General features: G+C 32.0%; 1 protein-coding gene across 1 annotated transcript in view; it reads right to left on the reverse strand.

Annotated features, from left to right (window-relative positions):
- pn (exopolyphosphatase prune) overlaps positions 1-22,117 on the reverse strand; it is a 47,529-nt gene extending 25,412 nt beyond the window's left edge. Inside the window, exons 1-2 of the mRNA XM_067276544.1 lie at positions 21,960-22,117; positions 10,719-10,823 (exon numbers count right to left, since the gene is read on the reverse strand). Of these exons, the coding sequence (XP_067132645.1) occupies positions 10,719-10,823; positions 21,960-21,995 (141 nt within the window). The 5' untranslated portion in view covers positions 21,996-22,117. The remainder of the gene's footprint in view (positions 1-10,718; positions 10,824-21,959) is intronic.
- Positions 22,118-23,832: the final 1,715 nt, after the last annotated feature.

The following is a 23,832-nucleotide window of genomic DNA, read 5'->3' on the forward strand; positions in this document are numbered from 1 at the left end:
CTAAGGCATAATAATTAAACATTTAGATAATATTAAGGATTCTTAAAATTTCCAGATTTTTAAACTCATTCTGTCCCATGAGCACTAAGAGGGCCTTTTTTCAAGCCCATTATGGGTTCGGTCCGGTGGTAAGGGATGGCATTTGACATATTTGGGACAGACTATCTCCAAAATATTTCTGGAAATTTTCAACTGCTGAGATTCAATCTCAGGATTCCCAGACTGTAAGCTGATGCCTTAACATCAGTTTAAGGCATGGTTAATAAGTATCGCAATAAACATGGCAATGGAAGACTGAAATAACTATTTCTCTACTGTACACAATGTAGTGAATTTTTAAAATGTGTTAGATGGGTCACTTGGTGTGATAAACCCTTACGTAAGATAATGTTTGTAGTTAGTTATATAATTCAAATACAATAGAAGGGTTAAAACTAAAAATAATCTAATAATCTTAATGTTTGCACTTATTTTTTGCCCAAGCAATGCCAGGCTTACCTACTAGTATCAAAATATACTGAGAATCACAAAAAAAAATTAAACCTAGATTCATCAGAAAAGTAAGTTCTTCCTCACTGATATTGAATGAAGTTACAATATTAATGATTTCAATTTAAACAAGTTTTTCTGTGAGAGAGCATGAATCATATATACCGTACATTATGAGATTTCATGCATAGAAATCTACCTGAAAAAATTTCTAAGCAATAACTAATCTTAAAACAATATACCTTGTAATGTTGAAAGATGCAATTAAAAACTGATATATCAGTTTTTAATTGAAATTAAAAACCTGAAATTAAAATTACTGAAATTACTTAAATAACAAATTAAAAACTGATATATCAGTTTTTAATTTCAGTTTTCAATTATAATTAGAACCTGATTATCAGTTGGTATTTTAATAGGTGTGTTAGAATCAGTAATATAACCAGGAATGGTCCAAGGTCCCACTTTTATAAATAAATTAAGAACAAGAAAAAGATTTGAATGTGACCAAGACACATATACAAATACATACAATATCCACAGTACTAGTGAATATATCCATAATAATACAGAGGTAGATATAGATTTGTACATTCTAATTTGGGTCCCCTCCTAATATTGATTCACACCTTTCCAATTTCAATTTCAGAAAAAGTAAATTCTATTAAATAAAGATAAGTTGGATTTCAGATTCAGTTACATTAACATCAATTTTAAACAATGATAATTTTTTGATCAGCAATTAGTTAGCTTCTGGGTCAGATTGCAATTAATGCTACATTAAATTGCTATGAATAAATTGTGTAATTATTGGATAAAAATTAACTGTAGCATGTATGTGTACATACTGTAACATATCAAAAGTAAGGAAACAAATTAACATTGCACAAAATTCTAAAATAGAACCAGAAAATGGAAATCAGTCTAAATAGAAAAAAATAATTAGGTACCATGTGATTCTGGCTTACACAGGTTTTATTGTATTTAATTACAACAAAATGTAATTCTCAAAAATGGCATTTTTGTAATATAATAAAATTTTTATTATATTACAATAAATACCATTCTTGATTATTATATCTATAAGAAAATTTATTTATTAAAACATTACATATAATTCTGTGTACTGTACAGTTACATGAAAATGTAATGCATACAGTCTTAAATGTTTGATTTAAATAATGTGAAATGGACATTTGCTTTCTCTGTTTTAACTTGATAAGATGATGTTTTCAATATTTCTTTTCTATTGGTCAAACAATTCCAAAAATCACCCAAAATTTATATCCCATTATTCTATTTCCCTATTCATCTATCCTTATTAATGGTAAGATTAGATTCATTGGCTTTGTTGTATTATTTAGTTTAATAAGAATAAAATATAGACAAATAAGTCTATATTTTATTAAGGATATACTTTGTCTACACTTAGGGTTACCAAATAACCAGATGCAAAAGGAGGACAATTCCTGTAGGAATAAGTCAAAAAGTAGGACATGCGGGAAAACACAAAAATTTTTGTAAAAAAAAAAAGAAAGTTTTATGGAACCTTTACAAATACAAATGCCAATGAAACACACACTTAATTGTTTGTTTTAATTAAAGTTGCTGCACAAAATCATATTTTTCTGATGTGCTGACTCTATTTAGCAGTTGTTTGTTTTTTAAGATTTCATCATAAAATTCTAAACAAGTACAATTGTTAAAGTTGAATTTCACCATAACCAGACTTTTTAATGTTTCAATTGCCATTCTGTTTTGTTCATCTGTACACTGAGATTCCACCAGACTAAATACTCTTTCAGTGGTGGTATTGTGTCCGGGAATTGAAAACATGTATTGGCAAATTTTAAGCAATTCAGAATGTAATTCTAGATTGTCTGTGTAGTATCGAGGACCAACGAATTGTTCCCGACGTATAAAAATGGAAAGTGTGTAAAGGATCTCACAAATATAAGCACACAACGAATTTTCGATAACTATATATTCTTTATAAAACTTAGGATCACAATATCTACATTTATACAATTACGTTTTTTCTGTTTTGCGACATAAACTAGGTGAATCAAATCTTATAACAAGCATATACCCGACAAATATAAACGAATCTATAACTAAAAGTGAAAATATATATACAATGGGTACAAATGGCGTTAATCTACAAAGTACTCCTCGATGAATCCCTCGGACAAGTCCACCGGTCCTTCCATCCAGTCGTTGATCCCGTCAGCGGAAAAAAAAAGATTGCTCCACACACGGAGCGTCGCCATTTATATTGCCCGCCATCTGGGTTACAGCTACGTCACGTGGTAAGCACCGACCAATCCTAACTGCACTTACACGCACCCGGCAAATGGGTGGTATGACAACGCGAAAACAATTAACATGCGTGACATCTAGACTTCCGATACGGAAAACGGAACTCCTATATATGTATGTACTGTACATATAACTACTATAGTGATTTATCACTACATATCTCCCCCTTTTAAATCAATGCCCGAAATGCAACTTTCGAAAATCAATCTTCCTTTCCCTTAGGTTGTATGGCCTTGCCACACACACCACGTCCTTGTCTTGGTGACCTGACGTATCACTGGTATCGTTTACACTTCCCCCAATCTTATGACGCTCCACCAAATGCATGTCAACGCCCTCCTCGTCTTCATCTGGTTCAAAGCACTCAACCTCCCTCACACGTGGGTTCCTTCTACGTTTAGGCTGATCCAACCCATAGCATAATTTAAGTCTATCGACATGCACAGTATCCACGTCGCTTTTGTTACATCCCTCTACTTTATACGTTGTCGGATTTATCACCTTTATTATCCTAAATGGCCCCAAATAATTGGGAGAGAACTTATTCCTTTTTCGCCCCTTTCGCCGAACCCATACCTTTTGCCCCTCGCTGAAAGACAATAATTTTTTTCCTTTGTTACAATAATCTCTATTCCTTCTTTGCCTAATGTCGGCTTGTTTACCAGCTAAGTCCCTTAACATGCGCAATTTGGTTATAAGGTATGACTTATGATCATCGATAGTCAATTGACTTGTGGTGCAACTGAAAGCAGGGGTTTGCGGGTCTGTGCCGAAAAGCAGGAATGCAGGCGACTCATTCAAGGCAGAGTGATGCGAGTTGTTATAAGCGAAGCAAGCGGGGGCAATGAGGTCATCCCACTCCAAGGTACTTTCGCTGGAAGCCTTGGAAATCATTTCAATTAGTGATTTATTAGCACGTTCGCACATTCCATTGGCACATGGGCGATAGGCTGTAGTTATATTCCTCCGTATTCCCAGCCATTCACAGCAATCGGCAAAGAGGGATGACAAAAAATTAGTTCCGCGATCAGAAACAATCACCTCGGGAACCCCGTACCTACAGACAACCTCGTCGAATATCAAATTACTAATGGACCATGCAGTTTGATCCTTAATCAGATGGGCCTCCATGAAGCGCGTGCACATGTCTACTATCACAAGGATGAACCAATTGCCGCGTTTTGTGGTGTTGATGGGGCCAATGATATCGATAGCCACCTTTTGGAACGGGATGCTTGCTTTTTCATTTTCTTGAAGGGGGGCCTTACCTCTATGTATGTTATAACGTTGACACTTCTCGCAATTTCTGATTACCTCCTCGACTACATGCTTCAAATTTCTTACGAAATAACCCCCTCTCTACTAATTTGATTGTTTTAGACACCCCCAGTGCCCCACTAATTGATTCTCGTGAATTGCCTTAATTAAGCTCTTAGCCATGCTTTCCCCCACACATATTCTGTCCACATGAGTTCTGCGGGCTTTCCAATAGAAACGCCTAAACAAACAACCATTCTTTATTATGTAATTATCAAAATAATCTCCAGGGTTATCACTCCGCAAAATATCCCTTTTTATAGCTCCAAAAAATTTATCACTATCTTGGGATATGGATATCTCGCTCTCGCCTGGAATTTCTCCTCCCTTTATGTGATCATCCAGATAGTTGATGCCATTGACGTTCCGTGAAAGAAAGTCGGCCACCTTGTTTTCTATCCCCTTAACATGGTTTACCTCTATATCAAAGTCAGATAACTCCATTACCCATCTAGTCAATCTACGACTTCCGTTGCGGATATTGCTCAAGAAAATGAGCGGTTTGTGATCTGAAAGGATTATTGTTTTCTGACCAAGAATCAGGTGCTTAAAGTGTCTCAACGCCAACAATATGGTCAAACATTCCTTTTCTATGGTGGAATAATTTCGCTCCGCACCTTGGAATTTCCTACTATAGTAACCTATTGGCGCTAGACCACTACTAGTTTTCTGTTCTAGCACTGCCGCGGCGGCATGATCCGAAGCATCGGTGTGTAAATAAAAGTCCTTGAAATCAGGATGAGCTAAGATGGGAGGGTTGGATATGGCCCCCTTTAAACCTTCAAAACTTTTCTGGCAAGCCTCACTCCACACAAAACCCTGCCCTTCTTGGTGAGCTCTGTAAGCGGAGAGGCTATCTCGGAGAAGGACGGGATGAAGTTCCTAAAAAACCCCACCATCCCAAGGAAGCTACGTACTTGCTTAACGCTAGTAGGTGATTTAATTCCCCTTATAGAATCGATGTTGGTCGGGTCTGGAGTTATCCCCTCTCTACTTATGACATGACCCAGATACCTTACTTCTTGTGCTAAAAGTTGACACTTCTCAGGATTTAGACGCAACCCCTCTTCATTTAACGTCGTTAGGACTTGCTTAAGTAACTGTAGATGATCATCGAGGCTTCTTGAGAACAGGACGATGTCATCTTGAAAGACATAGCAATTGATACCTATATAGCTGGCTAGAATTTTAGTCATTACAAATTGAAAATAACGCCCGCTATTCTTTCCGCCTTGGGGCATTCTACATAATTGATATTTGCCCCACGGGGTCGAAAAGGCGAAATACATGTCTCACTGCAGGGTCTAACGGAATCTGAAAATACCCCGCCTTTAAGTCGAGCACAGAGAAGAAAACATTCCCCTCAAGTTGAGACAAAATGTCATCAATTCTTGCCATGGGGAATATTTGTGGCACGGTGATATCATTTATCTTACGTAAATCTAATGTTAGTCTGATCTCTCCAGATTCCTTCGGAACTACATGTAAGGGTGAGTTCCACGCCGATATGCTTTCCTCACACACTCCTGCTTGACTAAGCTCGTCTATCTTACGCCTGAGGGCTGGCAGGTACCCATATGGGATACGGTATTGCTTAGTATTTATGGGTTGGTCGGAGGTTAGTTTTACGCTATGCACAAAATTTTTCGTGCTGGAAATTTCGGTGATATTCTGCGCAGTAACGTCTGGAAACTTATCAAGGACCTCAAGCACCCTTTCCTTAGTGCTCTGCTCAAGATGGTCCAGGTTCCATACAGCCTTTACTACCTGCGATACTTTTGGTTATATTTATATTGAATTTATAGTTATATCCTACCCCTACTGGCCTTATCACGCATCCTAATTGTCCCAATATCCCTGATTGTTGGCTAATAATGTCCATTCCTATAATGAGGTCGTAACAGGCACTCTCAGGAAATGCAATACTTGGGATTTTCACCTCGCAAATGCCTCCCTCACCCTAAACTACCCTTACAGCCATAGCCTCGTCACTCGAGATAATGGTTCCCGCCATTCCACTAATAAGTGACTCATTCTTCACAATACACTTTTCATCTCTCAGTTTCACCCAATCAGTTAGTTCCCTTCTTATTACGGTCCTTTCGACTCCCGTATCCACTAGTCCTCTCAATTCGCGTCCCATCAATCTACAATTAATGACCGGTAACCCGCGGTTATTTAACTTTATCTCATTGGTCAGTGTTAGCTGTGTGTGGCGGTCAATTACCTGACCATTTAATTGACCGTGTCTTAGTTTAAATTTCTACGCTGATTACAGTATCTCGATATATGTCCACGTTTCCCACATGAGTAACAAGTCCTACTCTCTCCTCTACTCTCCTCCCGACTTCCACCTTCTTTCACTATCTCACAGACCGACTTTAGCGACTCACTCAATTGTTTTATTTGCTGTTCAAGTTTGTCTATCCTATTCTCTCTCTTAACCGGGTCCCCTTCCTTATCCATGGTTACACATATCTCGCTAACGTTTGTTCTTTTGCCACAGGCATTTTCAATTTCCTCCTCACCTTCGGCCAAACTGATTGTCTCATCTAAAGTCCTCGGGCGCCCTTGCATTACTTGTTTCCTGATCTCAGGACATAATCCTCGCATGAAACATTCTTTTACTTAGTTATCTCTAAGAATCTCTAAATTAGGATTCCGGGTTATGGCTCTAGATAGCAAAGACTTGACTCTAATTCCGTATTCACAAACCCTTTCATCGCGTCTTTGGGCCACCTTAAGGACTAAACTAAAAGCGTCCTGTTCACGTTGCTTGCAGCTGAAGCACTTGATGAGGGCTTCTTTCAACTCACTATAACTAATAACACCCTGTTCCTTTAAGTCAAAGAAAACCGATAACGGCTCACCTTTTAATCTTGCCTGGATCACTGTTATCTTCACCGGTTCTTCCCAATTTGCCAAACTTGCCACATTCTCCACTGTCTTAAAAAAACGGCTGATATCTAGCATGTCGCCAGGCAGGTTTGAAAAGCAGGGGATCATCCCCATAAATCCCGTCACAATCGGGATATTACTGGCTTCCGTCGACCCAGATTGTTGAGGGCTGCAGGTGACTTGTTCTTCCATCATGACGACCCTTAGCACGACAAATAACACAGCTAACCGACATGTGCACACCTTAACTTATTAAATTCACAGTGGAAATACAACAATACAATTATAACCTTGATTCTTTCACAAATAGGTTCACCCTTGCCTTGAATTATCCTATCGCGGACGCCAATGTAGTATCGAAGACCAACGAATTGTTCCCGACGTATAAAAATGGAAAGTGTGTAAAGGATCTCACAAATATAAGCACACAACGAATTTTCGATAACTATATATTCTTTATAAAACTTAGGATCACAATATCTACATTTATACAATTACGTTTTTTCTGTTTTGCGACATAAACTAGGTGAATCAAATCTTATAACAAGCATATACCCGACAAATATAAACGAATCTATAACTAAAAGTGAAAATATATATACAATGGGTACAAACGACGTTAATCTACAAAGTACTCCTCGATGAATCCCTCGAACAAGTCCACCGGTCCTTCCATCCAGTCGTTAATCCCGTCAGCGGAAAAAAAAAGATTGCTCCACACACGGAGCGTCGCCATTTATATTGCCCGCCATCTGGGTTACAGCTACGTCACGTGGTGAGCACCGACCAATCCTAACTGCACTTACACGCACCTGGCAAAAGGGTGGTATGACAACGCAAAAACAATTAACACGCGCGACATCTAGACTTCCGATACAGAAAATGGAACTCATATATATATATATATATATGTACTGTACATATAACTACTATAGTGATTTATCACTACATCTGTTTCCTGAAAAAAATCAAGCCATTTTTCACTTACTGATTTTTCATTTAAATTAGAATTTTCTTTTAAATAATTTTTCAAAGAACTATACTGATTTATGCACTTTGATTCGTTAACTGCAATATTCCTTTCATTTAGATATTCAATACTTTCCATAACATCCTCCCAGACAGAGATTTTTGTAAGTGACATCCAATTAAAATCTCTAAATGGCAAAAATTGAACAGTCCAATGATTTAAGTATTCCAATCCAGTTTGATACATAATCAAGCAATTTCTTTTTATATTTTGGCATTCGTTTTCCAATTCTGCATTTTTCTTCAGAATTTTATTCATTGTCGATGGGAGGAAATTTGTTTCTAACCTAACTTTTAAAATATCAGAAACTTCTTCCAAAATAGACATTGTTTCTATAACACAATTAGATTCTTTTTCCATTTTTAAAAAACTTTGGTGAAAACTGTAGGCTAATGAATGTACAAACGTTAGATATGCTTCATTTAATGGGTTTTCAAAGAATGATTTAAGCACAACTGGAAGCTTCTCAATAGGTAAGAAATAACTTTTTAGTGGTTCATACATTTCTAATACTCGTGCGATTATTGGATATAAGGATATCCAACGGGTCTTGGAATGACTAAAAATTTGCTTATATTCAACTTCAACAAAAGAACAAAATTCTGTTAACTTTTCAACCCAGACAGTATAAATAGAGAAGTGTTTAAAAATCTTTACAAGAATGCTCTCAATGACAATGGGTAAAGAATCCACAGCATGTTGAATACAATTATTTAAAATATGCACTGTACATCCACTACCTTCTAAATGCTTAATGTCTTGTCTTAGCAATGCAAACACATTATTTTTTCCGACATGTCCACATGACCCAAAATATGTGTTGCAGTTGTCTCCTCCAAAAGCAACACATTTTTGTGAACAATTAATTTTTCTCACTGTTTTTGTTAACAAGTCCTTAATGGTAGCTGCTTTTTCATTTGAGGCTGATGTCATCTGGACAAGTTTATGTTCAATTCCAATAGTTTTGTGATTAAAATAATGAATTATAACTGGAAATATCTTTGCATCTTTGTGATTGCTACCATCAGTTGCAGTTCCTATGAATGGAATATTTTCTAACTCTTCTAATGTCTTTTCTAATGAATAGGGTGCCAAAACTCCTTTAATCAAAGCTTCTGTCTTGGTTCTGGCAGAAGAAATTCGGGTTGCTATCATCGAGTCATTGAAAATTTTGGAGTTCAATTTATTTGTGCAATCTACAGATTTAAAGCTGAAATGATGTATGGCTGTGTGGTAAGCTAATGTTAGTTCAGTAGCAGCAATCTTCTCCTCTAATTTGGAATTGTGTGGTGCAATAAATTTCTCAATCCGAACATTACTTCCAGTCGATGTAATATTTTTCTTATGATGATCTGTTTCTAAATGTTGCTCTAACGATATCTTCCCTTTGTAAGCAATATTCAGAGTTAGGTTACAAATTGGAAAAAATGCTTCATCATCCTTGTTAGTAGCTTTAAACATTTTAAAGCTTTTTTGAAGTTTTTCATTAAATTTACAATTTCGCTTAATACTCATTCTAAGATAATAAATATTTTGAATTAAAGTTTTAATGAGTCATGGGAATAAAAAAATTAAATTTCAGCTTACTTCTGCACTTCACTTGCAGCTGAACATGTTGTTTTACAGTGGAATCTGAGGAGGCCACTGAGCCGTACCTCTTGAGGAGATGGTCGGTTAAGTCGGTCACCGATTATATCCCCGAGTAGTGTCATAGTTGTGCCAGAGGAATGATACCAGACAGCAAAGGAGTCCAATGGTCATTGCCATGAGTTCATTTTGCAGAAATATATACAAGGGTTACAGTTACACTGACCAAGGAAAAAATGTTCAGAGCGTGCAGTGAGGTGAAAGTCCGAACAGAAGTATGTCGAACCGCCATAAATCAAATAAAAAAAAAATAACTAACATGGTAATGAACATTTTACATTAAGTATTCAGATTTTAACTACTAAGTTTAATTTTAATTCTGTCATTTATGAAGTTGTACAAAAGTATAGTGGTGACACATGGATCACCTCCAAAAGTAGGACATTTGGTAACCCTAGCTATACTTTGTTAAGGATATTAACAGAAATTATGTACAGATATATTCTTTATGATAGGACTGAATAGAAGAAAATAGAGACAATGGAGTTGTAAAAACTTGATATAAACTTTTACACCTAATGCAACAATGCAACATACCAACACTGCACATTGTATGTGCCAATGGTTTCAATTTGATCATCACATCTGGGATGATGAAACAGGTCACCTCAAAGAGGGTCATCACACAAAGGAATTGTGAGTCTATATGATCATTGACAGAGTGAAGGATTGGTTGACTTAAAGAAGATTAAAAATGACGACTTCTATGGAAAAAAATTCTGTTCTAAGAAAATCTAGTTTTATGAAGGAGTGGTCATCTGGAGAAGATTTATTGTACATTAATATCATGTATTTATTTGAGTATTATTTTCAAAGTTAAATAATATTTGAAATGACAATGCTAAATAATTTTCTATCTAAATAAAACTTTTCTCTCTTAACTTTTGATTATTAATACAGAAAAGGGGCATATCCTGTAATGTCATATGCAAGACAGAAATGAAAGTAACTTTTAATTCTCTTAAAACAAAATTTATTTCTTGAAAGCAAATTAATTCATAAATTTTACTTCACTTACATTTTGAAATAAATATGCTGTAACAAGCGTTGATACAACTGAATCCAAATCACAAGCTTCATTTCCCAAGACTACATGTACTTGTTTCAATTGATCTAAAATAGTCTAAAAATATATCAAAATAAAAATGTAGTTATTTTAATTATAAAATTATATACAAATCTATTAAATTTTAAAGCAGATTTCAGTTTAAAATAATACATTATATATAAATAGTATAATTTAATAGTATAATTTAATAAATACATTCTAGGAAATCAATTCTTGTTAAATAAGACTTTCATGAAATTTTTTCCTTATTTTATAATTTCTTATAAAGTTAGTTATAATTATTTTATAATCAATTATTGAATCAAATAAAATCCATCTTTTTGGGCGGCCTGTGCTAGTTGCCGGAGGTGTTGGTGAACTTTTTAGGGGAGTTGGATAAGTACATATTAGTGTGTTCGGAAAGTTGTGAATAGCTGTGATATGATGGTTCTAAAGAAGTGGTCATTTACAAACAGATTATCTTTGGATTTAATTATATGTTTATTGTTAATTGCCGGGATTGAATCAAACCTAGGACCTTTACCTCGATCTCCACAACAAATGAGTCAAATGAATATGCAAAGAAGGGGGCGAGGTAAAATACATAAGGACAATTCCAAAGAAAAAGAAAGTCCATTGAATGACTTAATTAGTGAAGTTTATCATCAAATAGAGGAAAATCTTGGCAAGTGCAGTCCAGAGATTTCAAGAACCACAAAAAATAATGAATATTTTGAAACAGTAAGTCATAAAAAAATCACACGTGCAGGATGAATCTCAATACAGGTATACTTCGCCTTACATCAGTAATTAGTTCTAGGAGAGGCGACGTAAGTCGAATTTTCTTGTGTAGTTACGACGTAAGTTGAAACTACGGTGGAAAACACCAATAATGAGCACTTAAAGACCGCTAAATAAGACGACAACACAGAAACACAGATGTTTTCATGTTTCATTCTCTAGGATTTATGATGATTATATTAACATTTACTGTAAATGTAAATAACAAGTATACTTCTTACTGCGTACTGGATAAATTATAATTCTTTCTTCCCCGAAAAACCTTCGTAATCCAGTGGTAGGTGTTTCTACAACAGCTAACGTTTTCAACCCCCACGGGGTCTTCGTCAGGCACAGCACAAAAAATAGTTTCAAATTCCAGTGAATGGAACAAAAACCGAGGCCAAATTCTATTCCATAATTTTGAATCATGAAATTGGAAGATAAGATGGAACATTATGCTCGAGATCGGATGTTGTTTAGGCATTCGTGTTATTACATTTGCCGATCTTTAAATATAAATTGAATCAAACCAATATTAGGTTATTTGTGGGTGCGCATTTCCCTCATAGCAATACTTCCAGGCTTGCGAGATGTTAATTGCATCTTTGTAGTTGATGCATGTGTTATGCAAACCCGCCTTATATATCTCAAGGGTCTCTAGTATTCTAAGTTGGTCCGTATGGTGTGACATTCTGGATTACGAAGGTTTTTCGGGGAAGAAAGAATTGTAAATGTAAATATTTTAATATGATTTTATGTGCTTTTAACGCTTTTCTAGTGATATTACGACTTCAATATTTGTGGCGGACAGATGTAAAGTTTGATAAAATGACTTAAACTTGATTTTTATTTTTTCCATATACTTTTTTGACAAACGACGTAACTCGAGGTATACCTGTACACTTTAAAATCGATATACGAACTAATACAGGATAAATTTTTGCAGCTCCAAAATGAACTACAAGGAATTAGAATAGAGGTCAATTCTTTGAAAGAAGAAAATAAGTATTTTCATGGAGAGTTGACACAACTGTTCCAAAAAATAGAAGAAATAGAGAAAATGTCTGAGAACAATTGTCAAATACAAGGTACGTTGGAATTGGAAATAGACAAGTTGGCTAATGAGCAAAATAACAAAAATATTATAATTATAAATTTACCATTTAGTTCATCTAATTATATAAAGGTTAGATCAGTTTATAAAAAAGGATTTGAGTATACCTAATAGTTACATAGAAAATTTGGTTAGATTATCCACGGCAAAACTAAACCTATAGTGAAAATTTCATCAGTCTCTTTATTTGATAGAAATCTAATCCTTAAAAAATTCTGGAGAAAGAAAGATAATTTCAGTAAAGAGAGGAAGAAAATAATACTTGCTACAGATTTATGTAGGAGATCAAGGATGAGAAGGAAAAAATTGTTAGCAATAGTTAAACAAGAAAAACTCAATGGTAATAAAATAATTGTGAAGAGATGACTACTATATTAAGGATGATAAAGTATATTCATATAAAATTAATCTCGATAAAGTGATTCAATTAAGTGGTGTGTCAAGAAGGAGCTAGCAGAAGACTTAGAAACAGATTTGAAATGTGCTCAATTTTATACAGAAGTTGTTATTAAAGTTTTTCTAAGATAGTCACTTAGTGGAAGTATCATTTTAATAGTCTGTTATGTTGAAAGTTTTCAAATAATACAAAATGTTTTTGGAATTTGCTTGTTTTAAGAAAACAAAGTTGTTTTTATAGGTGTAAGATTTTTTTCCCAAAATGTACAAGTTTTATTTTTGTAAGGAGGCACTGAACTTTGATTCAATACTACCTCTGTGCTTTGTACAAGAACATTAATGAACATTTCAAGTATCTATCTTATTATTTGTCAAAAACTTGTAATTGTTTAGAGGTTTTAAATAGCTCAAATAAGTTTGTGTAACTGAGTAGTATGTTTTGCAACTTTAATTTTACACTGAAGTGCCAAAAGTCATGGGATAGCAATATGCAAAGATACAGATGGCAGTAATATCGCACACCAAACATATAAATGGGCAGTGCATTGGCTGGGCTGTCATTCATCTGCCAGTGATTCACGTGAACAGGTTTCTGACTCAAGTATGGCCGCACGACGAGAATTAACAGACTTTGAACGCGGAATGGTAGTTGGAGCTAGACGAATGGGACATTCCATTTCGGAAATTGTTAGGGAATTCAGCATTCAAAGATCCACAGTGTCAAGAGTGTGCCGAGAATACCTAATTGCAGGCATAACCTCCCACCATGGACAATGCAGTGGCTGACTGCCTGCACTGAATAATAGAGATGGCGACGTGTGCGTAGAATTATTAGTGTGAACAGATATGCAACACTCCATGAAATAACTGTAGGAATCAATGTGGGACGTACGAGGGAGGTGTCCGTTAGGACAACACAGTGAAATTTGACGTTAATGGGCTATGGCAGCAGAAGACTGACTCGAGTGCCTTTACTAACAGTACAACATTGCATGCAGCACCTCGCCTGGGCTTGTGACCATATCGGTTGGACCCTAGATGACTGGAAAACTGTGGCATGGTCCGATGAGTCGTGATTTCAGTTGGTAAGAGCTGATGGTAGGGTTCGAGTGAGGCACAGACCCCACGAAGCCATGGACCCAAGTTGTCAACAAGACACTGTACAAGCTGGTGGTGGCTCCATAATGGTGTGGGGTGTGTTTATATGGCACGAACTGGGTCCTCTGGTCCAACTGAACTGAACAATGACAGGAAATGGTTATGTTCAACTACTTGGAAACCACATGCAGCCATTCATGGACTTCATGTACCCAAACAAGGATGGCATCTTTATGGATGACAATGCATCATATCACTGGGCTATAACTGTTTGCGAATGATTTGAGGAACATTCTGGACAATTCCAGTAAATGATTTGGCTACCTAGATCGTCTGACGTGAACCCCATCAAATATGTATGGGACATAATCGAGAGATCCATTCGTGCAAAAACTCCTGCACTGGCAACACCTGCGCAATTATAGACAACTATAGAGGCAGCATAGCTCAATATTTCTCCAGGGGAGTTCCAATGACTTGTTGAATCCATGTCATGTTGAGTTGCTGCACTTCACTGGGCAAATGGAGGTCCGACAAGATATTAGGCGGTATTCCATGACTTCTGGCACTTCAGTGTATGTTTATATTATTACAAAAATGTATGATCAAGAAAATTGATAAGATAGTGGAAATAATATGTTATAATAAGATAAAACCAACTGTGTTTGGTTACTATGTAGAACCCCCTTGTAACAGTTTAACCCTATTACAATAAACTTACTTACTTACTTAAATCCATCTTTTTAAACAGTAAGAATGATAAATTTTTTATTACAAATAAGAAGAGAGTAATTTTTTGTCATTCATTTATAATAAAAAAAATAAATAAAAATACAGTAGCTATGTAAAATGTAAGCTGTAATTAAACTGCAATTAATGTATAGATTTAGTAATAATTGATGTCACAAAAAAGTCATTAGGAAAATGATTTTATTAACACAATTATTATTAAGCATAAAGAAAATTTAAAAATTTTTAAATTTTTTATAATAATTTATTTCTATACATCAATAATAGATTTATAAATATAATTCAGCTACCATTTGATTATAACAAAACTATGCTTACAGTTGTTTTCTCTCTATATTCAAAATGGGAAATGTTTTTTAAAAGAATATTAATTCTTAATATAAATGTATTCAGTGATTCTTCAATTCTTAATCCATTCTTACTAAACAGAATAAGAATAAGATTAGATTTTATGGACAAAATATTATTCCATGTATTACAAAAAATTTATTTTAAAAATTTTATTGAATTATTAAATGTAAATTAATCCAATAATTTGCTTTAATCATTTTTTATATTTTAATATTCCTGTAAATTATTTAATGTAGTCATTGAGTAGAAGCAATTATTCTAACTAATGTACCCAGCAATGCTCAGGTTATCTTAAGAAAATATTGAATAGGTATGAAAATTACACATGGTTTTAAACTTTGGTACACATGGTAACTGGTGTTTTTTTTTTTTTTTTTAATTTCCACTTTGTGGGCACTAAGAGGGTCTCTTTTAGCAAGCCCATTATGGGTTCAGCAGGGACTGAAGACATTTAGACCTAAAATGCATATCCACATCCAATAATAAAGTTTAAGAGTTACATCAATAAGAGTTCCTTGTGTGATGTAAGTTACTGGAAAAAAGCCAAAAATTTTAGACTTAAAAAAATCCACAGAAACTAGTAATGAAAACAATCAATTAAAAAAATACTATAAAAATAATAATAATATCTAAAAATATTTAGAATTCTAACAAGCCAAGCTCATAGAATACAATAAATCAAAGACTAACAAAAGAATAAAAATAAATATAAAATTATCTAGTAAAATGAGATCAGTATTACTAGGTAATTTTATATTTATTTTTATTCTTTATCAGTTTTTATCAATTTAATTTTATAATTTATTTACTTAATTTATTTTAATTCTTATTTAAAGTTTACAACACCCAAGAATTATAATCAGAATACTTTAGTGTTGTTAAAATAATTCAATTTTTGAACTGGTACATTTATAATTTGATAGATTTGGTTTACTTTTATTTATATTATAAATAAATTTAATTTATTTTAGCCCGTTTTATGGCATTTGAGTCCAATGATCATGTTTATATTTGTGTTCTAAGAGGTAATATCTTATTTATTATAGATTCTAATTTGAAATGTTATTTTAACATTTTGAATTTTAGTTCTGTTTATTTTTTAAAACATCCTGATATTATTATAAATGATTTCTAAATTCTTGTTGTGTCTGCATAAGTTGTACATAAATTTTATTTTTTGCTATGTATTTTGTATTGAAATTTATGTAAATTAATCATGTATATGTAGCTTGCTTAAAAACTAAGTCAAACTGATGAGGAACATCACCTGAAATGTGGACAACGAAATACTTCTAATACAGTTAATCATCCTCCTTGTCTGATCAGATCCAAGAATTATTTGAAAATTTATGTATACAGTAGACCCCCCTATAACATGGTAGATACGTTCCATGTTATATGAATCCGTGTTGTATGAGTCACTTAAATACCTGAGCCAATCACAGCCCGGCACATGTGCAGTTTAGGAGCTACGGCTGTTTGAAAGGTTTTCTTCCATAAAATTAACCGATTCTAGACTAATTTGACTCAATATTTCCAAATCACGTATAATTTTTTGGGAATAATCCATATAAACTATGCTATAAACAAAAAATTATTGGATTACTTACTGAGTGCGCACCATTCGATGATGCCATTGCTTAAGCTTGTTTTCGTCGCAGAGCAGCTCATCGAACAGCCGGCGCATGCTTCCTGATAAGTTATTTTTCTGCGAAAAATTTGTTGAACTTTGGAGACATTATAAATATAAATATAATTTTTATGGCTGTTAAATAATAAGTGGTTTTTAGTAGGTCCACTGCTTGTTTAAACTCAATGGTTTGTACAATGTCCGCCATTGGTCAAGATTCGACCAATCCTGTTGCAACATGAGTCAGCAATGATGTTTTACCGTGTTATACAAGTCTCTTTTAGTGTGTTATATGAACACGATTGCAATTTTTTCGCCATGTTATATGAACCCGTGTTATAGAGGGGGTCTACTGTATATACTTACCTTGTCACTGAATTTTGTTTTTATAGATTAAATGAAAAGTTACTACATACAAAGATTAAATTTATGAAGATCTTTAGGGCAAATGCAAAAAATGAAAATATCAGATTTTATGAAAAAAGTAGGAAAAAAAAACTCCAGATGTTTTTATCAAGGTCAACAAGAAAGCTCAAAAGACAATGATATTCTGCCAAAAAGTTACCATTAAACAAAGTTTGCCCTCATTTAACGATGTTTAGCAGTGGAGAAAAAATTAATATTAATGTGTAATACTTTTGATTGTGATTGTTAATTGCTTATTAATTGTTAATATATTATTGATTGATTGAAAACGTTTTTATGGAAATTAACGTTATGCTGGACACGTTAAAGGTGTGAATATATTTAATATTATTGATTGTTTTAACAAACACATTTCTCTTAATTACAAAAAAGAATAGCATATTTTTGTTAACTTTTGGAATCTAACTCTATGTTTTGTACTAGTCTTTTTTCATACAGCATGGATTTGAATAACACATCACTTTTTAAAACATAACTCCCATGTTATATGAGGGATACCTGTAATCACAAAATAGTTTTGCATAGAGTATTACAGTGTCATTTAATTTTTGAGATCTTTGATGGTGGTATGTGAGAGATGCATTTCACCTTCGTTTATGTAGAACAATCAGAATTTGAATTATTGTAACATAACATCTTTATCCACTTGTGTCTTCAATTATAAGAATATAAATATAAAATGTTATGTTGTTCATAGCTTCCACATTTCAATCTCTGGAAATTTGTCATTCTAATTAGTGGCAAACAGTTTTTCTAGTAAAAAAGTTCAACAAGTTAAAATGATAATAAACAGGTGATGATGATGATGATTAAAAATGTATAAAATAAGAAATTATGTAAAATCAATAAATCATATAGTAATCTTTCTATCAGTTTTACATAAACTGTATATTCATTATTTTTATATTTTTTTAATGTTATAATAATTAGCTGAAAGAATTCACATGTTTTCTTCTTGACTTAAAAAGAAATTGGAAAAATATATTGTATCAAAATTTCAATAAATTTAAACACCTATACTTCCAAAATTAACTATATATTTTCACTAATAACAGACAACTTTCCAAGAAGTTAATGTTTAAAGTTTATATAAATCAAAAGAAATACATAAAATTCAATTTTAAAAAAATTATATTTATATATAATTTTGTTTCAAAAACTTTTAAATAAAGAAAAATCTTTCAATGACACAAATAAAATTAGCAATTTCTCAAAAATTTTATTATTTAAATATCTATTTTATGATAAATCTTACTTGCTTAACTTAATCAGTTAAAAAAAAAAAAAAACCTGAGAGTCAAATCACTAACAGTTCATGTACTTTTTTACAAGAATGTTTTTCTTTAAGAAATAATGAAATTGTTATGTCATATATGATTAACAAGTTATTACTGAATTCTTCAAAAAATGCTTGCTTGCCTTTTTGAAAATTTTAGTTTTCAAAATATATTAAATGAATGAAAAATAAATCTGTAATCTGAACATGAAAGTATCAAGCTAGATATGTAAAACATGGTCAAACTCTAATATTCTTTTGCATTTGTAAATACAGAAGCTTTTAAAATATGTGAAAAATATGATAGTTCATTTTATAACAAAATTAAACAAATAATAAAAACCATAATATTAATAATAAACTATTACTTAAAGCAATTTTATTCTTTTATATTAAATAAGCAATATTTCAGCAATTATGATGACATTTCATTCAGTATATATTTCAAAATATTTGAAACTTCTTTTATTAAGTAATTTTAACCTTAAGTAAAGGTTACTAATAGTGAATATTACTTATTATTTACTTGTATTATGTAACTTATAATGCATTTGGAAAGTCATCCATTAATTTAGTAATCATATAATGCATAAGTATTAAAATAATTTTAATACATTATATATGAGTCATTGTCAGTCATTGTGTACAAGTTTAAATTTTAAAAGACAGGTATTACTGGTTCTGTTTTGATTAAAATAAATATAAACATTTCTAAATCAGATAAAGTAATAAACTGTATAATATCCAATTTAAGTTATAATTTATAATAACTTTTACATCCTAACATTAAAATTAATATATTTTTTTATATGTAATTGTTATATCATAACATTGCATTAATCAAATCAATTAAATATTTCCTTTTAAGAAATTAGATATGAATAAGAATCATATGGTTCATGAAATTTTTTATTTTTTTTAAATTGCTAAAATAGTTCAAAAATAAACTATTTATTCTTTGGTAGTATAAATTTGAATAATATAAAATATAAATTCTATTAATTTCATCATAAGCAGAACATTAATATGACATTAATGCTTAAATTAATTAACAAAGTTAAAAACTAATAAAAGAAATAACTTTTTGAAATAAATAGAATATAATTTCACTAGAAAAACAATTTTCTACATCATTAACAAATATGATCATAAAAAAGCAATTTAACAGACATTATCAAAAATAATAGAAAATGGTAAATTATTACATAATGTTAATTAATTCCCAGAAATACTATAACATTTTAAAATTTTATATATAAAAAAAAAAATTATATATAGAAATGTTTAGCTGCACAAGCATATTTAAATAATTTATTCTATACAATAATCAATACTTCTTTAAAATAATAATAGTTTTTTCATTTACTTCCGTGTTGATAAGCTTCTTAAACTAAAGTGACGAATCGTCCTCCTTTAGGGAGGACAGTCCTTCTTTTGTAAGTTCTGTCCACCCTTGAAAAGTATCTTCCTACATGTCCTCCTTCTTGATATTTGAAGACTAATCTGTAAATCTCCAAATTCGATTGATGCCAAACTGATCCATTGCATGTAATGTGATGTGATGTGTTTGTATTTGACATGATGGTTCATCAAGGCTTAGTACATGCAGCAAGACGCAATTATGAAATTCATGTGCTCTGCACAGGAGACCTTGAGAGAGTGCACTGCATGCAAGTAGCTTTGTTTACTTCTTACTGAAACATAACATGGCACATACACATGCAGTAGAAATTATTATAGTGTATTATTGTTGCAATGAATAAAATGTTTCTTTTATTTACAATATTTTTTCCTTCAATTTATTTGTGTCCTCCTTTTCATTGTAAAAAAGTTGGTCACCTTACTTAAACTAAAGTGTAAATTTAAAGAGTTCTACACTATAAATTTACTTCTGTATTACTGTGAAATATTAATTTAGTAGTATATTTTTCAATTTATTAGTGAAATCTTAAAAAGTTATATGTTAAGAATATAGATTTAAATTTGCATTTAATTCTAGAAATTTTTAAAACTATATTATTATTTGAAGTTGAAGAAAAAATTGTCTCTAAAACTCTTAAGAAAATAATCTTACTCAAAATTATCATTATTAATGTCAGTAATGCTAATTTTAATTAAATTTAATATTAGTCTTACTAAAGTCAAATTTGACGTTTTGTAATAAAGTAACAAAATCAAATTTTATTGTGTATAAAGTGTAAAAAATCAGCATAATTAAAAAATAGCAAATATAAATTCATCCTTCACCAGAAAAAAATATTATGTCAAGCACTCATATGAAATATTTAAACTTGTTTGAATTTAAAAAATCAATGGTTGGTATCGTAACAATTTAAAGAATTTCATTTACCAGTACATTTATGATTAAAGACTGAAAACACTAATCCTAAAATTGTTATAACTTAAAAAAAAATTGATTTCCTGATTGATTGACAACCTTATCGATTTAAACATATCCAGAATAAACATAATTCATTCAGAAATAAATATGTTTTAAAACTAACACCAGTCTCCAAGAATTACAAATCCAAAAACAAAAAAAAAATAAAACAGTACGATTTTTTCCACATTTTCAATTTTCTAATATATATTTTACACCTGAAAAAAGCAATTAGCACATTCCTTTCTGTTAGCATTCATTATAAGAAGATTTCAGCCAAAAAAACTGATTTCTAAAAACAAAAACATTTCTTATTAAGAATATTTGATGTAAAAGATATTATATCAACACAAATCATCATTTTCTAAAATTTAATAACTTCACAGTGTAATAAACTACTATATTTCAATTCACAAAAATGAATTTAAGTACTTTACACGCATTTAAAGTATTGAAAAAAAACTATATATTGTCAATTATGGTATGACGCCAGTTACGATCAATTGTACACGTTTCTAATGTAAATATTCGAACAATGAACATGCAATGCAAACAATTTCAAAACTGGAAATGCTATTTATTTTTTCCAATAAATCTTATTTATATTAACAATTTACTATTGATCATTTTATCTCTCATTATGTATAGCATAATGTAATTAGAAAAAATATGTATGTTGAATGATAAGGTAAAATGAAATGCATTTCAGAATACTGTAAACAGCTTGAAAGCAAGTAAATGTGAGAAAAACAACTTGGCATTGAGAAGTGAGTCACAATAATTTTTTAACAGATGAATGTCATTGATAAATATGTAAATATGATTCCCTGTAGTTGAAGTGTATTGAAGATAATAAGAAATTTAAAATTTTATTATTTAATAATTTATGATAATCTAAATAAAGCATTACAATTGTATGAAGGAATTTTTTAAGTAAATATCACTTGAGTCTTGATAGAAGATTAAACAAAACATTAATTAATAAGAGTTTGTCAAAGCGTACTTACTAAATTTTTCTTACTAGAATTGAGAAATGTCTCCATATTTAGTTATTAAATGGACATTTTCTAAAAATCTTCGTTAATATTTCGGGTAGAAAATTAGAATGTAGCGGTTTGTTGATGACTTGTCGTTTGCCACCTTAACAACAGATGGCGCTGAAGTAAAATGGTGGAAATTCCTGTTTTCGATATAGATGATCGTATGGAAGACGTCAATAAAATATTTTCGAAGAAATGAGGACGAAATAGAATAAAAAATATTAATTAATTTTTGGATTATTTAAATTTTAAATATAAGATTTGTTCAATTATAAAAATATATATAACAAATTTCACATTTTTTTAATAAATCGGTCAAATGATCACGCAGTAATATATTCCATTACGAATGCAATTCGGATCTTTATGATTTTTAATGAGTAATCTGGTTAGCACGTCATTCTTATACTCTTCGTGTTTACTGGCTGATTCCGTCGTGGATCGATGAACCCGAGCGGGTAGTATCGATAATACGATAATACGATTGGGTAATCTGCGCACTAGGCGCTCGCGCTAGAGCCTGGTCGTCTCGAGGGGCCTCAAAAATTACATAGTAAAAAATATGCCTGTAAAAACTTGCTGAACTTTAAAAAAAGTGTATATTTCGTACCCCGGCAAGAACAGTGACATAACTCATAAATTGACGACTTTATTGTATTTTTAATTAATATAAAAAAATACTTTTATATAAAGGGCATTATAACAAAATTGCGCCCAGGGCCTGGAAGGAACATAATCCGCTACTCATATGAGCCATAGTAGAAAACACTAAGATCATCCATATAAACTGATTCAGGAGTGTATCCAGCGGATGCTTATGGTGCTACAGCAACACCTTGATTTCAAACCAATCAGTTTTGTTTGTTCAAAATAAAAATAAATATAATAATCAGTGGCGTGCCGTCATTGGAAGCGGTGGAAGCGCCACTTCCACCTTCCAATGACCTTCCCTTGTATTTTCTAAAATATAAATTTTCATATTTTAACGTAATTTGAATTAATTAAAATTAATATTTTATTATAACCGCATTATGTATCTTATTAAAAATTTCTATACTACATGTGAAAAAAACGATAAGATTGCTATTGTATATTCGAATATCAGTGGCAGGAGGAATATCGAAACCGGGAAGAATATCGATAGGAGTTTACTGGCATGTTTTTATGATAGTTCTGTATAGTTGACAGGAGTTAAAAATAATCCATTAAAATATTTGATATATTTATTCTGCGTTTATTCTGCTCTCCCATCTTATATTACTTACGGATTTAAATGTTAAACCGGTGATATTACGATTTAGTATGTCCCATCTGTAAGGGGATGCAGGTAAAACGTGTACCATTCTTGTATAATGTTAAAAAGTTAACTGTTACTTTGGCCGCATCATTTACAAGATACAATAAAAGCTCTAGAATTTATTTGCCTTAAATTTACGATTCATGTATCCATTGTCATAAAAATTGTCTTTCCACTGTTTTCCCAAGACTACAGATATTCAGGTACAAAGTAACTGGTTTCGACTTATTTCTACTTAAAAAGTAAATAAATAATTAAGAGATTAGGGAATTGGGGACATAAATAAAACCCTGCCGAAAGAGCCAGAAATTTTAAACAAAAGCTTAAGTGAAAAGAGTAAACAGCAACAATGACGGCCTAAAATTGAAAATGGAGCAAAAGAGTTCCCTTGCTATCCATTTTCTAGACATTAATGTTGTGTTCAAGGAAGGGCATTTTTCCACCAACGTGTACATAAAACCAACACACAGCCCACTTTATATTCCATCGCATTCCAACGACCCGTACCATTACAAGCTGGCAGCATTCCGAGCTCTCATCAGA

Source organism: Centruroides vittatus, unplaced genomic scaffold (assembly GCF_030686945.1).
Source record: "Centruroides vittatus isolate TY-2023 unplaced genomic scaffold, ASM3068694v2 contig_7, whole genome shotgun sequence".
In the NCBI taxonomy this organism is placed as follows: domain Eukaryota; kingdom Metazoa; phylum Arthropoda; class Arachnida; order Scorpiones; family Buthidae; genus Centruroides; species Centruroides vittatus.